Source organism: Brassica oleracea, chromosome C9 (genome assembly GCF_000695525.1).
Source record: "Brassica oleracea var. oleracea cultivar TO1000 chromosome C9, BOL, whole genome shotgun sequence".
In the NCBI taxonomy this organism is placed as follows: domain Eukaryota; kingdom Viridiplantae; phylum Streptophyta; class Magnoliopsida; order Brassicales; family Brassicaceae; genus Brassica; species Brassica oleracea.
Genome location: NC_027756.1, coordinates 53,984,580 through 53,998,516, shown reverse-complemented (window position 1 = coordinate 53,998,516; position 13,937 = coordinate 53,984,580). Strand labels below are relative to the sequence as shown.

Genomic DNA, 13,937 nt, shown 5'->3' with positions numbered 1-13,937 from the left:
AAAAAAAAAAAAAAAAAAAAATTATAAACTGAAACTCACAAAGTTTGAAACTTTGATAAGAGGAAATGCGAAGGGAGAGAATCTCACAGAATAATTGCCACCGAAACAAACGTAGGTTCCTTCACTTGGAGACGGAGCAGAGTTAGGGTTCTCAGAGTAATCTTTGTAGGCGGCGGATACGTAGCTGTAGCCATTCCCCTACAACAGATCATTTAATCAGCTAATTACACAGATTAGGGTTTATAATCGATGCGATTAACGATTCCATAACATTCGCAATCCCTAATCTAAATAAGATTTGCGATTTTATCCGGTATAATCAATAGAGCAAGAAGGGTTAACAACGATACAAACCCTTTTGGCCGATGAGGAAGATCGGAGATAATGTGAAGCCCGAGGGGAACGAGGAAGAAGGACTAGAGATTTTCCCCCTTTGTAGATAACCGGTTAAATTGGTTCAATCAATGGTTTAGATAGACTAGGTTTGGTTTCGGTATAATTAAACAATAATCTTTTCCAAGCCAAGGTTAAGCTAAAAACATTACTGGAAATCAAATCTTAAAAAAGGAATTTAAATTAATTTACATAAAATAAATATAAGCAGCACTTTAATTTAAATATAATTTTAGCAGATTGTTAATTAATTTAACTGTATATCAACAAATTAGATAGACTAGGTTTTGTTCCGGTATAATTAAACAATAATCTTTTCCAAGCCAAGGTTAAGCTAAAAACATTAGTGGAAATCAAATCTTAAAAAAGGAATTTAAATTAATTTACATAAAATAAATATCAACATCACTTTAATTTAAATAGAAATTTAGAAGATTGTTAACCAATTAACTGTATATCAACAAACTTCATATCTAACAGCATTTAATTCTCAATATCAAGTTTTATGAATGCATCAAACAGCAATAAATTTGATGGTGATTTTTAAAATTAGATAGTAATGGAAATTAAATGAAAACTTATAATTCCATTAATTTCATAATTTAGATCACATATTCTTGCTTACTTTTATTTTAAAGAGAGAAAACAATGGACGAGAATGTGAGAATCAGGAGGTAAAGAGCTCACGATAAGAACGTGAGACTGGCCACACCTGAACACTTTTCTTTGTCGTTTACTTGTAATAAGTCGTAAACTCACATAACCAATGGGCTCATCTTCTTCACCCACATCTCTCTATAAAATGATCTCAACTCCTTCACTTAACAAAACCCACCAAAGAGTCGTCGGCGACAAGCTGATCACAAAACCCAGAATAGCTCTCTTTTCCATCATCAATGGCGTCAATGAAGCATTTTTTTGCCAAGCCTAAACACATCTATCCACAACCAGAACCAGTTATGTCCGAAAACGACAAGAATGTGTTTGAATTCGACGAATCTGATATTCACAGTTTAGGCGATCATCAGAAGCCGAGTTCATTTGAAGCCAAGAGATCGATATCAATCTCGCGACTGAGGAGAAAACCGGCGAAAGTCGCAGATTCTTCCGGTTTCGACAACCGGAAAACGGCAAAGACCGGTTCGGTTCCGGTTAACATCCCCGATTGGTCGAAGATCCTGAAGAGCGAGTATAGGAGCCATATTGTGATACCAGACTACGACAGCGACGAAGACGACGAGGACGATGAAGAGATCAACGACGGCGACACGACGGGCGGAAGACGGATGATTCCGCCGCACGAATATTTAGCGCGGCGGAGGGGATCTTCGTTCACGGTGCACGAAGGGATTGGTGGAACTGATAAGGGGAGAGATCTAAGGCTATTGAGGAACGCGATTTGGGAGAAGATTGGGTTTCAGGATTAATATCAACTATAGGATTAATAATAAAACTCTAGTAGGTAATATAGATTATGTCAAAACTATTACTTAATTACTTAGAACATAAGGAGGACTTCGTGTTTTTCTGGAGGGTTTAGGATCGGTTATAGTTTCGGTCCGAAGGAGAATTTTTCGATATCCTCTTGTTTTTTTTTGCATATTTGTTCTTGTTTTTTCTGAAGTTTTGATCATCCTATCCTTGTTCGTGTTCGGTAATGTTAAATGATAATTTTATGTTTTTGTGTCTTGAAACTAATTGGTATTTCTGGATCGTGGATGTCAAAAAAAAAAAAAAAAACTAATTGGTATTTCCTTGCATAACTACAAAAATTCAATGATGAAATCAATCAAAAGCGCTCGAGAAAAAAATAATCAAAAACAACATAAGCAATTGTATAGGAATATTTTCATAATATGTAATGATTAATCATATACATTATAAGATACACAAAAATATAAGATCTGTTGAACGGTGACCTAAACAGAAGCAAAAATCTTGTCAAATTATTCATTTGTTAACTATGTATTAGAATAAAGGAAAGAAAGAAAGCGAATGTTAAATATTTATATCAGAAGTATTTCAACAGAGGAATGTATTGTTAGATAAGAATTCTGAATTATGTATTAGAATGCTGAATTTGTTAACTATGTATTAGAATAAAGGAAAGAAAGAAAGCGAATGTTAAATATTTATATCAGAAGTATTTCAACAGAGGAATGTATTGTTAGATAAGAATTCTGAATTCATATTTTATTCAACATATTAGATTTTAATGTTTTTCACAAACCAACCAATCTATAAACAGGTCACAAACCAACCAACATATAAAAACAGGATTAGACACTCCAACATTTTAAAAGGGTCCAAATGGAGAAAGCGGCTCAAGCGTTGCGGACCTAGCGGATCAAGCGTTGCGGACCTAGCGGATCAAGCGTTTTGAGCGGAACAAGAGTGGATCAAGAGTGGATCTAGCGGTTCAAGTGTGCATCTAGCGGATCTAGCGGTTCAAAACGTATGTTTGAATGGAAAAAGTGAATAAAAAGTGGTCCAAAGTATTCTGCTAATTTAAATTAATCTTTTATAATACTATATATTTTCATAATTAAAAATCGTTATTTTAAAAATACTTTATAAATGAATATAAAATTTATTTAAAATATAATAAAAAAATTAAACATATATATTGTTATTTTGAGTTTTAAATTAAATATGTATCTCATTGTGGATATTTTAAATTGATTTTATTTTGATAAAAACGGCGTAAAATAATTTTGAAAATTACTTTTCAAAAAAATAAATTATTATTTAATTTATAATTAGATTTTCTCGTATTTATAATTAAATTAAATTATTTAAAATAGTTGTTTTGAATTCATTAAATATTATAAATAAATCAGATATATTTTCAACTAATTCAAACAAACTACTTTAGAAAAGGTAGATTTTATATTGATTTTAAAATTTAATCAATTAGTTTTTCTTCACAAATATGAAATATGAAAATTATTTATAATATATAGCTCAGTTAAAGATTAATTGGAAAATAAATTTAATGTACATCAAAATTAATTGAATTATTTAGTTCAAAACAAAATTATTAGATAATTAATTTAACAGTTATTCTCAGAACATAAAAGTCAACAATTGTAATATATGAAAAAAATGAAATTTAATAATAAAAATGAAAGAAACCCAAAACTACTCCACAATTGCAATGTGATTACTGTACATGGCAGTTTTTTTATTTTACGCGCAAATCTTGACTGCATGCAGTCCAAATATATAATACTAATATATAAGACGGATCATATTTTAGTTTGCAAAAATTCTTGAATGGAAACAGATGGTTACACCTAATCAAAACCTAAATTCTCCACAAAACATCTACTCAAAATGTTTCATATACCAAGTGTCACGTCTTTTGAAGGTCGCGATTTGTACTATAGGCCACAAAAGTCCTCAGATAGAAATGATATGTGTTTATACATTTTTCTATGAGAAACACTCAATAACATACTGTATTAAAAAGTTGAAGTGATATTTTTCTTTTCTTTATAGAAAAAGAGTAATAATGATACATTCATTGAAAGTTATTGGGATTTCTATTTCTGTGTCTCCCACTCTCTGATATGCTTTTGCAACATAGAGTTCAAGATTTGACAGCATTTTCTTTCTGCACCAATCACCAGAGTATTTTTTTTCTCTTTCTTGGTTTTGTCAAAAAGTTGTAATATTCCTTTTTCCCTCGTTAATACGCGTTACTTGCTTCGTAAGTTTTGACAAATAGAGCCGACTGGTTTTAAACGTGGTGAACTTGATTTTACCAAAGACGATGAGAACGTGAACTTTCAACCATTTATGCGTTAGAGAGACCGTTTCTTATTTTGTGCCGAAGCTATTTATAAATTACAGGCTGAAACAGGTTCGTAAGTTTTGACAAATAGAGCCGACTGGTTTTAAACGCAAATACACTACTTGAAACAGAAAATTTAAATTTCCTAGTAACCATTCAGCAAACGCAAACCTGTGTGATAAAAGTTATCTCGAGAGCTAGGATATTAAATGGTTACACAAATTGACTTATGAACAACACGCAGTAGCACAAAGAAAACAATCAAGATTTTGAGAAAACAGTGGTCTGGTAGAATAAAGAATGAGCAATCAAAATCGAATAGTGTTATGGAATGTGGAGAGGTGGCAATCACACTGTCTCATACAGAGTTGTAGTCAAGTGGTAAACAAGCGGCGCCCTTGGTTTCTTGGTATGAGAAGAGACGTTGGTTTTGGACTGTTGCAATATTTTTACAGTTCACAAAAGTTAATTGTATGTTCTAAATTTATATATATTAGTTATGTTAGGACTATATTAATGCTCTTCAAATAAAAATATTGGCTGGACAACGAGGTTAGTGTATGATCTCACACGCCAATTAGGTGGATATTTGCCTAGGTAAGCAACTAAGCATTGAGAATTGACACCTGCTAAAATAAAATACAATAAAGAAAATAACAAATTTGTATGTATGTTTCGAGGTACTCATCAAGGAATTCTATGAAAGACATCTGTTGGTTCTTCTCGGTTTCAGTGCCGTATAAACCAATATACCCCGGACTAAACATGGAATATAGACTTTTTTATAAATATTTTCTATATTTTTTCTTTGTTGTATTTCTTATAACTTGAGCTCTGAAAGCATATCCATTGCATTACTCTATTTTTTATTCTCTAATCGTGCAACACCAAAATGAAGTTGGATTTTACTCCAATATATTACTCTATTTTTTACACCAAAAAAATATTCTAGAATGATCTCACTTTTATTTAATTAATAATTGTTACTAATACCTTTTACTTATAAAAATTATCAATTAACTCCAACTATCTATATTTACAGAACTTCCATTAAAAATAATTTATTTAAATTAAACATTTATTATTAAAAACTACAATAATGTATATATATATATATATATATACAAGATATCATATTTTGGTTCCATAATGAGCATTTAAATATTTTTCACAATGGTCAATTGGTGCATTTCATAATGAATAATGAGCTTTTTTTATCTTTAATTTACCTAAATCAAAAAAGAAAATTTTAGAATCGGTCATTTTCATCGTTTGGACAATAATACTTCACTGATCTTAGCGGTTCCAAAAATGATTTACTGGATTATTAAATTATTTATTTTATGATTTATTTTTTTTATGTTTACTTTTAATATTTTATTAGTTTATGCATCTTTATGTAAAATTATTAATTAATCTCTTATGGAAATCATATTTTCATGTTATTTTACTATTTTAAATATTTATGTATGAAATAAAAAGATTCAAAATTTAAAAGATCATTCTATAAATAAAAATGTTCAATTTCAAAACGGAACAATGAATAAAATTATTCCATAAATGGAGTAACCCTAACCATTACTCCTTTTGGAGTTAAAAATAGAGTAGAGTTAGAGTATATTTTACTTTATATTTTACTCCAATATGATGTTTGGAGTAGAAAATAGAGTAGGATTGAAGATGACATAAGATCTTAAATAAATAGAAAAAGGTATATCAAACTAATAGTAAAAGACTTCTTATTATTTTATTTTTTAATAAGTAAACTAAAATTAACTTAATTATGAATATTTTTTAATAATTTAACAGATTGAAATAGATTTTCAAAACAACACAAAAAAAATTATGGACCTATAGACCCATGGCAAATGTACATGTTGCCAAGGTAAGAGCCGGTCCTGCTCGGTCTTGCTCAACTTGTCCAAGATTTTTCTTAATCCCACAGGTTTCAATTTCTTGAGTTAGTACTTAGTAGTAATCAACTAGTTAAGTTATATTTCACCATATGAGCAAAACACAAATCCCATTAACCATGCAAGTGCCAGCGAGTTCAAGAAAATCTTTGATTCTCTCCTATCAACAGTAAACGTATCAGAGACGAGTCCATCGTAAATAATAGCAACGACTTGAAAGCATAGACAAAAGTTCATAATGCACTTGGGTTATTATCTAAACTTGAAACATAAAGGACCATTACGATCCCAACCGAAAGGTTCACAACGAAAAGAAAATACGGAAAACAGAAAATGAAAAACATTGACACAGACGATCCAATTTTTGCAGAAGCAAACAGAGATCACCTCCCAAGTGCATCAACAAAGCTCAAAGAACACCAGTTTTGACCACACAGATCAACAAGCTTAGAAGCTTCCACCACGAAGACGCAGCACAAGGTGAAGAGTCGACTCCTTCTGGATGTTGTAATCAGCCAAAGTCCTACCATCCTCAAGCTGTTTACCAGCGAAGATGAGTCTCTGTTGGTCCGGAGGGATCCCTTCCTTGTCCTGAATCTTAGCCTTGACATTGTCTATCGTGTCTGAGCTCTCAACTTCCAAGGTTATAGTCTTGCCTGTCAAAGTCTTCACAAATATTTGCATTCCACCACGGAGACGCAACACAAGGTGAAGGGTAGACTCCTTCTGGATATTGTAATCCGCAAGCGTACGACCATCCTCGAGCTGTTTCCCAGCGAAGATGAGTCTCTGCTGGTCTGGTGGGATCCCTTCCTTGTCCTGAATCTTCGCCTTCACATTGTCAATCGTGTCAGAGCTCTCCACCTCCAAAGTTATTGTTTTGCCGGTGAGGGTCTTGACAAAAATCTGCATACCACCTCTTAGACGAAGCACAAGGTGGAGAGTCGACTCTTTCTGGATATTGTAGTCAGCGAGTGTGCGTCCATCCTCCAGCTGCTTACCAGCAAAGATAAGCCTCTGCTGGTCCGGAGGAATACCTTCCTTGTCCTGGATCTTTGCCTTGACATTGTCAATGGTGTCTGAGCTCTCAACCTCGAGGGTGATGGTCTTGCCTGTCAAAGTCTTGACAAAGATCTGCATACCACCTCTCAACCTGAGAACCAGATGGAGAGTTGACTCCTTCTGGATGTTGTAGTCAGCGAGAGTCCTTCCATCTTCAAGCTGCTTACCGGCGAAGATGAGCCTCTGCTGGTCCGGAGGAATGCCTTCCTTGTCCTGGATCTTAGCCTTGACGTTGTCAATGGTGTCAGAGCTCTCGACCTCGAGAGTAATGGTCTTGCCGGTGAGAGTTTTCACGAAAATTTGCATCTGCAAACAAGAAAACAAGTATTAAACACTCAGCCAAGATTAGAATCGTTCAGCTACCGTATTAGATCATGCAATTCACGGAAGAAACTACAGATTGAGATCATCAACGTTCATAATAATAATAAGCTAGATTGACGACACCAACAAAGAATTTTACAATTCGATTAACCAAGGATTCAATAAATCTAAGCAACACAGGATACGAGACGAAAGATACATAAGCGAAAAAAAAAAAAAAAAAAAAAAAAGAGAGTTAAAGAGAGGATCGAAAGAGCGATTTAGGTTTCTGAGAGAGATTTGATGTTGAATCTGTGAGAGAGAGACGAAGGTGATTCTGATCCGTAGAGAAGGTTTTCTTATATAGCCGAGTTTTTGTTGAAGATGTTAAATATCAATTTGAGAAAATCTCTTGATATTAAAATTAACATTTAAAGTCCTTTTACACGTGTCTATGTTAACAACCGTTCGTTTTACAAAGACCGACTCAACTAGAAACATCCATTGGTGGTTGGATTAGGTCATTGATGACTTATGCACCCACTGGCCAAACTCAAATAATATCTTTCCTTTATGTTTTTATATTTACTTTTTTTATCTACCAGATTTTTTCTATTTAATTACAAAAAATATTCTTTGCCACTAAGAATATGCTTGGTTTACCCAACCCAACAAGTATAAGCAATCCTAATAAATAGTAAATTACTAATTGATAATGATAGTATATCTTCTTCTTTTTTGATATTAACATAACAATATTTGGTATATAAGATTCTCGTCTATTTGATTTTCTATTAAAAATAGAACTTATCTACAATTGACCAAAAAAAAAAAAAAAAAAGCTAATTTGCTAAAATTATTTCAGCTCCTAAAACTTTCACCTAATCTTAGGAAATACAGTTAAGATTGTTAGATTCAATAATTAAAAAATAACACTTTTGCCTTTTCTTTACAAACAGGTTATATTTTGGTATACTGAAAATCGTATAAGGCCTAAAATGTAGTCTTTATCGAGCCCAAAGACTATGAGTTGCACTTTATATGTGTTAAAAGGCCAGAACTGTTTCAAAAGCCCAGTTTGTTGTGCTATAATGATCCTCAGTCATTGGCCCATCAAGAAGCTGCTTATATGTTGACTTGCTTTAACTATGGTGGTAATTGGTAAACTCTACTAACCTGAGCTAAATAAATCCAGTAATGCAATTCGTATCAGTTTGATATTCATAAAACTTTTCATACAACCTGAGAACTAGATTTTGATCCGCGCAACCGCGCGAATATTTGTTTTCATTTTTCTATACATAAATTATTGTTTTAGAACGTCAATCATATACTTAAATGTTTATATAACTATTTCAAATACAATAATTTTATAATTTATATGTTATAATTAATTAATTGTTTAAAACTGTACGTATTTGCCACTTTTTATTATATATTTATCTTATTGTATTTACATTTAGCTATTAAGCAAATTAATATATTCATGAGAAAAAATATTTGAAAATTATTTTGTATTTAATTTATGCTAAATTCTGATCCATCTTTCAAAGCTGGATTTCTTTTTACTAATATTTTTAAGCTTATTTATTTTAGATAATATATTATTGTATATACAAAAATCTAAAATATGTCAATTTTTAGACATGTATTATATAGTTTTCTAATTTTAAGCCGCTCAATCATCATATTATTTTTTTAAAATAAATATTTTATATTTATGAAAATAAATTTTATAAATTTAAAAAATTTATCAATTGAATATACTATTATCATATTTATTTTTCATTTTATCAACGATAACTTAAAATATATTAAGTTATTGTTAAAATATTTTTACACATTTTTATTAGAATTTTTAAAATATAATATATAAATATATATTATATTTAAAATGAAAATATATTATGATTAAAATAGTTACAAAGATTTCATATTATTAACTTTAAAGAAATACATGTTAATTTTTATACATGTATTATATAGTTTGCTAATGTTAACTCATCTTACCAACGTATTAGATTTTATTTTTGAACATAAATATTTTATACTTACGAAAATAAAATATATAAATATATAAATTTAATATAATTTTATTATATTTAGCTCAATATAATAATTTCTTTTAATATGATTGATTATGATTATATAATAGATAAAATATTCTAGAATTTTTTATTCTCCATTTTATAAACGATAATTGAATATATTAATGTATAATAATATTTCAAACTAATTTTGAAATTAGTGAAAATATTTAAATATAATTTCGAAAATGAAGATCTTGTAAAAAAAATTTTAAAACAGATTTGTTAAAATTTTAAAATAAATATATTTATATTTAAAATGAAAATATATCATGCTTAAAGTATTTTAAAGATTCTATGTATTATTAGTCTTAATAAAATACATTTGATAAGATTTCTAAGTGATAGTTCAAATTAAAAAAAAAATCACACATGAAAGAAATCATAACTTCTATTTTAATATATAACATTACTTACCTGAAATTCCAATGTCTGTTTCACATTTTTAAATAAGATTTTTATTCATGGTTAAGAAATTGAAAGGTATGTTAGGTGAGTTAAGAGATGTGAGATGTTGCCTAACATTTAAACATAAACAATAAAAATTTGTACTCCAACATGTACTTTAGATACATTATGTATGTTGAAATGTATTTTTATCAGATTTTTAACATTTTAAAAAACATCTATTGTACTCCATAATGTACTTTATATACAATGAACAGTAACCTTGGTGGTACAAATATCTTGAAATGGGAAAATAATTATAAAGAAAAATTGCAAAATCAAAGCGAAAGTACATGAAATGAACACACACCTGCATAATAGTACGATACTTGTGGACTATATATACCTTCAGAACCAAACTCTATCATGACTTGAATTAAAATGTAAATATTAAACCAAAAATTGTTAAACCGGACCAGCGGGGGAAAATTAAGTACCGGTTTTCGGGATTGAAGTTTTCAAGAGGCGAAAAATTCCAAGTCCAAAGACCACACTTTTCTCCTCACTCTTCTGCTACAGATTCGTTCTCTCTCTCTCTCTCTCTATAATCTGCTAAAAATAGATGACGATCGTTGTCCGAAAAATCCTGTCTCCTACTCTCTCACCTCTCTGTTGTTACTACTATATATCATTACGAGCACAGAAGACTCTGAGATTGATCTTCTTCTTCCAAAAATGGCGTTTATGAGACTTGGCTCCAAATCCGAAGCTTTCCATCGCGAAGGCCAAACCTGGTACTCCATTTCCAAATTCTAATTTTTTGTCCTGAATCGAAATGGCTTTCCTTCGGTTCACGTAAAGCTCTCGTCCTTTTGTTGAAATCAAGATGGGTTCTTCATTACATACTCATTATAGCTCTCTTGTTTTGTAGGCTTTGCACTACTGGACTCGTGAGTGATGTTACCATTGAAGTTGGAGACATGAAGTTTCACCTTCACAAGGTAACAGTTTATTGTCAGAGCGGGGCTTGTAAGGAATATTTTACAACATTTTAACGAGGGTCCACTTTTATGAGGCCCCACATTGTTTTTTAGAAAAAAATTATATATATAATATGTATTTTTGACATTTAGATATAAAAATTATATATATAATAAAAAGGATAATTGGTAAAAAAAAAATTCATATTATTAAGATTTAGATATGAATAATATAAAAATATTTAAATATGATTTTTTGTTCTTAAATTTTGTGAAAATTATGAATTAGTTTGTATAAATTTTTGTTACAAATAGAGCCCAAAAATCTCAAGTCTGGCTCTGTTTAGTTTATATTAATTTGCATAATGTGAAAGCTTGATGATTGAGCTAGGCTGTTTCTGATCGTGTGTCATTTCATGTGTCTTGGTTTGTGGTGTGTAGTTCCCATTGCTCTCTAGAAGTGGGCTTCTTGAGAGACTAATCGAAGAGTCATCAAACGATGACGGATCAGCCTGTGTCTTAACTCTAGACGAGATACCAGGAGGCGGCAAAACGTTCGAACTCATTACAAAATTCTGCTACGGCGTCAAAATCGAGCTCACCGCACTCAACGTCGTCGCCCTCAGATGCGCAGCCGACTATCTCGAGATGACTGATAGCTACGGCGAAGGGAACCTCGTCGGCACGACCGAGACTTTCCTCAACGAAGTCTTTGGCAACTGGACCGACTCCATCAAGGCTCTCCAGACGTGCGAGGAAGTCACCGACCAGGCCGAAGATCTCAACATCATCTCCAGGTTATTGGAGTTAATAGAGAACCGGTTAACCACGTGGTTATGATTGTATTAAACCTGGTCATATAGTATATAAATAGATATTAATTGTAACAGAACGTTAAGTCACATTATCATAACCACATGGTTAACCGGTTCTCTATTAACTCCAATACAGGTGCATTGATTCTTTAGCTAGCAAGGCCTGTGCTGACCCGAGCCTTTTAGGAAAGAAGAAGAACGAAGACGAAACGCATCTTTGGAACGGTATCTCAATGCTGCAACCGAACGGTGAAGACTGGTGGTTCGACGATGCTTCTCTCCTCATCTTGCCTCTCTTCAAAAGACTCATCACAGCCATCAAATCGCGAGGGATGAAGCACGAGTGCATCGCGATGGCGGTTATGTACTACACAAGGAAACATATCCCTCTGATGAACAGAGAAGCGATCGAGACAACAACGAGTCCTTCAGAAGCCGAACAAAAAACCACTCTCGAGGAGATAGTTGAGTTGCTTCCTACCAAGAAAGGCGTAAACCCGACAAAGTTTCTCCTCAGGCTGCTCCAAACCGCAATGGTGCTTCACGCAAGCCAATCCTCGAAAGAAGATCTCGAGACGAGGATCGGTAACCAGCTGGACCAAGCTGCTCTGGTGGATCTTCTCATACCAAACGTGGGATACTCCGAGACGCTTTACGACGTCGAATGCGTTTTGAGAATGATCGAACAGTATGTCTCTTCGACAGAACAAGCAGGCGTTGTTCCTTCTCCTTCCATCACTGAAGGTGATTTGGTGAAGGATGGAGACGATTTGCTAACTCCTACAACATTGGTAGCAACTCTTGTCGACGGTTATCTCGCTGAGGTGGCACCTGATGTGAACCTAAAGCTAACAAAGTTCGAAGCTATCGCTGCTGCGATACCTGATTACGCAAGACCACTTGATGACGGAGTTTATCACGCAATAGACGTCTACTTGAAGGTAACCACAATGTTGTTTTTGCCATTAGTTAAAAGTTGAAAATCCATAAATTAGTACTAAAATTAATAAATTTGGTAGTGGGAGTTGGACTGGTATAAAATATGACATAATTCGATAAGATAATAATTTTTTGGAAATTGTTTATGTATATATATGATCCCAACATAAACATAAATTAGTAATTAATATACTATATAAATATAAAAATATATTGTATATTTTATTTTTATTCACATTGAAGTATATCTTTAGTTTTTCTAAATATAGTGATGTTTTTTTGTCATTTTAATCCTAAAAATTCATTTACATTTAAGGTACATTCAATACACCAATAATCGAATAAGAATAACGTAAAATTTGTATATGTAAAATTTAATTAATACATATATCGCAAAATTAAGTATTTTTATTAATTTTACATAGAACATACTTCAAAATTTATAAGTTAAAAAAATAAAATAAAAAATCTGTAAATTAATATCTGTAGAAACTAATAAATTATCAAAAGTCCATACCTTATTAATTTATGGAGTTTTTACTGTATTAATATTTTTTGGAGAGGCTTTACTTTGCAGGCGCATTCGTGGATTACGGATTCAGAAAGAGAGCAGATATGTAGACTCATGAACTGCCAGAAGCTCTCACTGGAAGCTAGCACGCATGCGGCTCAGAACGAGAGGCTGCCTCTTCGTGTGATCGTTCAGGTTCTGTTTTTCGAGCAGCTTAGGCTCAGGACGTCTATATCGGGATGGTTCTTTGTCTCTGAGAATCTAGACAACCCTGAGCTGCTGCATCAAAGTGGGGGAAATGGTGGGGGCAATGGTGTTTTGTTAAAACCAAGAGGTGAGAACGTGAGGGAAAAGGTTTGTGAGCTGGAGAAAGAGTGTATGAACATGAAAGAAGAGCTTCAGAAGCTGGTGAGGTCGAAGAGAAGCTGGAAGAATTTTACGAGGAAGCTTAACTTCAAGAATAAATCAGAGTGCTGCAACCCTAAAGATCAAGCTAAGCCAGCGATTTAGCAAAGAGCCGGCTCAGCTCAATCCATCGATCAAACTACTCTGTTTTGAAACAGAGTATCTCTGTTTTTATTCACTTAGGTAGAAAGATCGAAACAGAGTAGCTCTGTTTTTACTTGTTCTTGAAGATACTCTGTTTTTCAAAAGCTTTCATCTTTCTCTTAGCATCTCGCTGAGAGATTTGATTGGTTTTAGGTTCTTATGTTGTTGACTTATTGAAGATCTTTGTTTGAAAACATTTAGT

The 13,937-nt window shown here is 32.3% G+C and overlaps 4 protein-coding genes across 4 annotated transcripts in view; 2 read left to right on the top strand and 2 right to left on the bottom strand.

Annotated features, from left to right (window-relative positions):
• LOC106318175 (mediator of RNA polymerase II transcription subunit 7a) overlaps window positions 1-194 on the bottom strand; it is a 1,433-nt gene extending 1,239 nt beyond the window's left edge. The window contains 2 exon segments of the mRNA XM_013756045.1: window positions 88-170; window positions 173-194. Coding sequence (XP_013611499.1) covers window positions 88-170; window positions 173-194 — 105 coding nt within the window.
• Window positions 195-1,180: 986 nt separating this feature from the next.
• LOC106318174 lies at window positions 1,181-2,087 on the top strand. Its single transcript, XM_013756044.1, has one exon. The coding sequence runs from the start codon at window positions 1,290-1,292 to the stop codon at window positions 1,818-1,820; it is 531 nt and encodes a 176-aa protein (XP_013611498.1). The 5' UTR covers window positions 1,181-1,289; the 3' UTR covers window positions 1,821-2,087.
• A 4,208-nt stretch (window positions 2,088-6,295) lies between these two features.
• LOC106318173 (polyubiquitin 3) lies at window positions 6,296-7,472 on the bottom strand. The gene has a single exon (XM_013756043.1). The coding sequence runs from the start codon at window positions 7,468-7,470 to the stop codon at window positions 6,550-6,552; it is 921 nt and encodes a 306-aa protein (XP_013611497.1). The 5' UTR covers window positions 7,471-7,472; the 3' UTR covers window positions 6,296-6,549.
• A 2,897-nt stretch (window positions 7,473-10,369) lies between these two features.
• On the top strand, window positions 10,370-13,929 carry LOC106317060 (BTB/POZ domain-containing protein At5g03250). Its single transcript, XM_013754921.1, has 5 exons — window positions 10,370-10,735; window positions 10,873-10,942; window positions 11,363-11,718; window positions 11,873-12,677; window positions 13,253-13,929. Exons 1-5 carry the CDS (start codon window positions 10,677-10,679, stop codon window positions 13,694-13,696), a joined length of 1,734 nt encoding a protein of 577 aa, XP_013610375.1. The 5' UTR covers window positions 10,370-10,676; the 3' UTR covers window positions 13,697-13,929.
• Window positions 13,930-13,937: the final 8 nt, after the last annotated feature.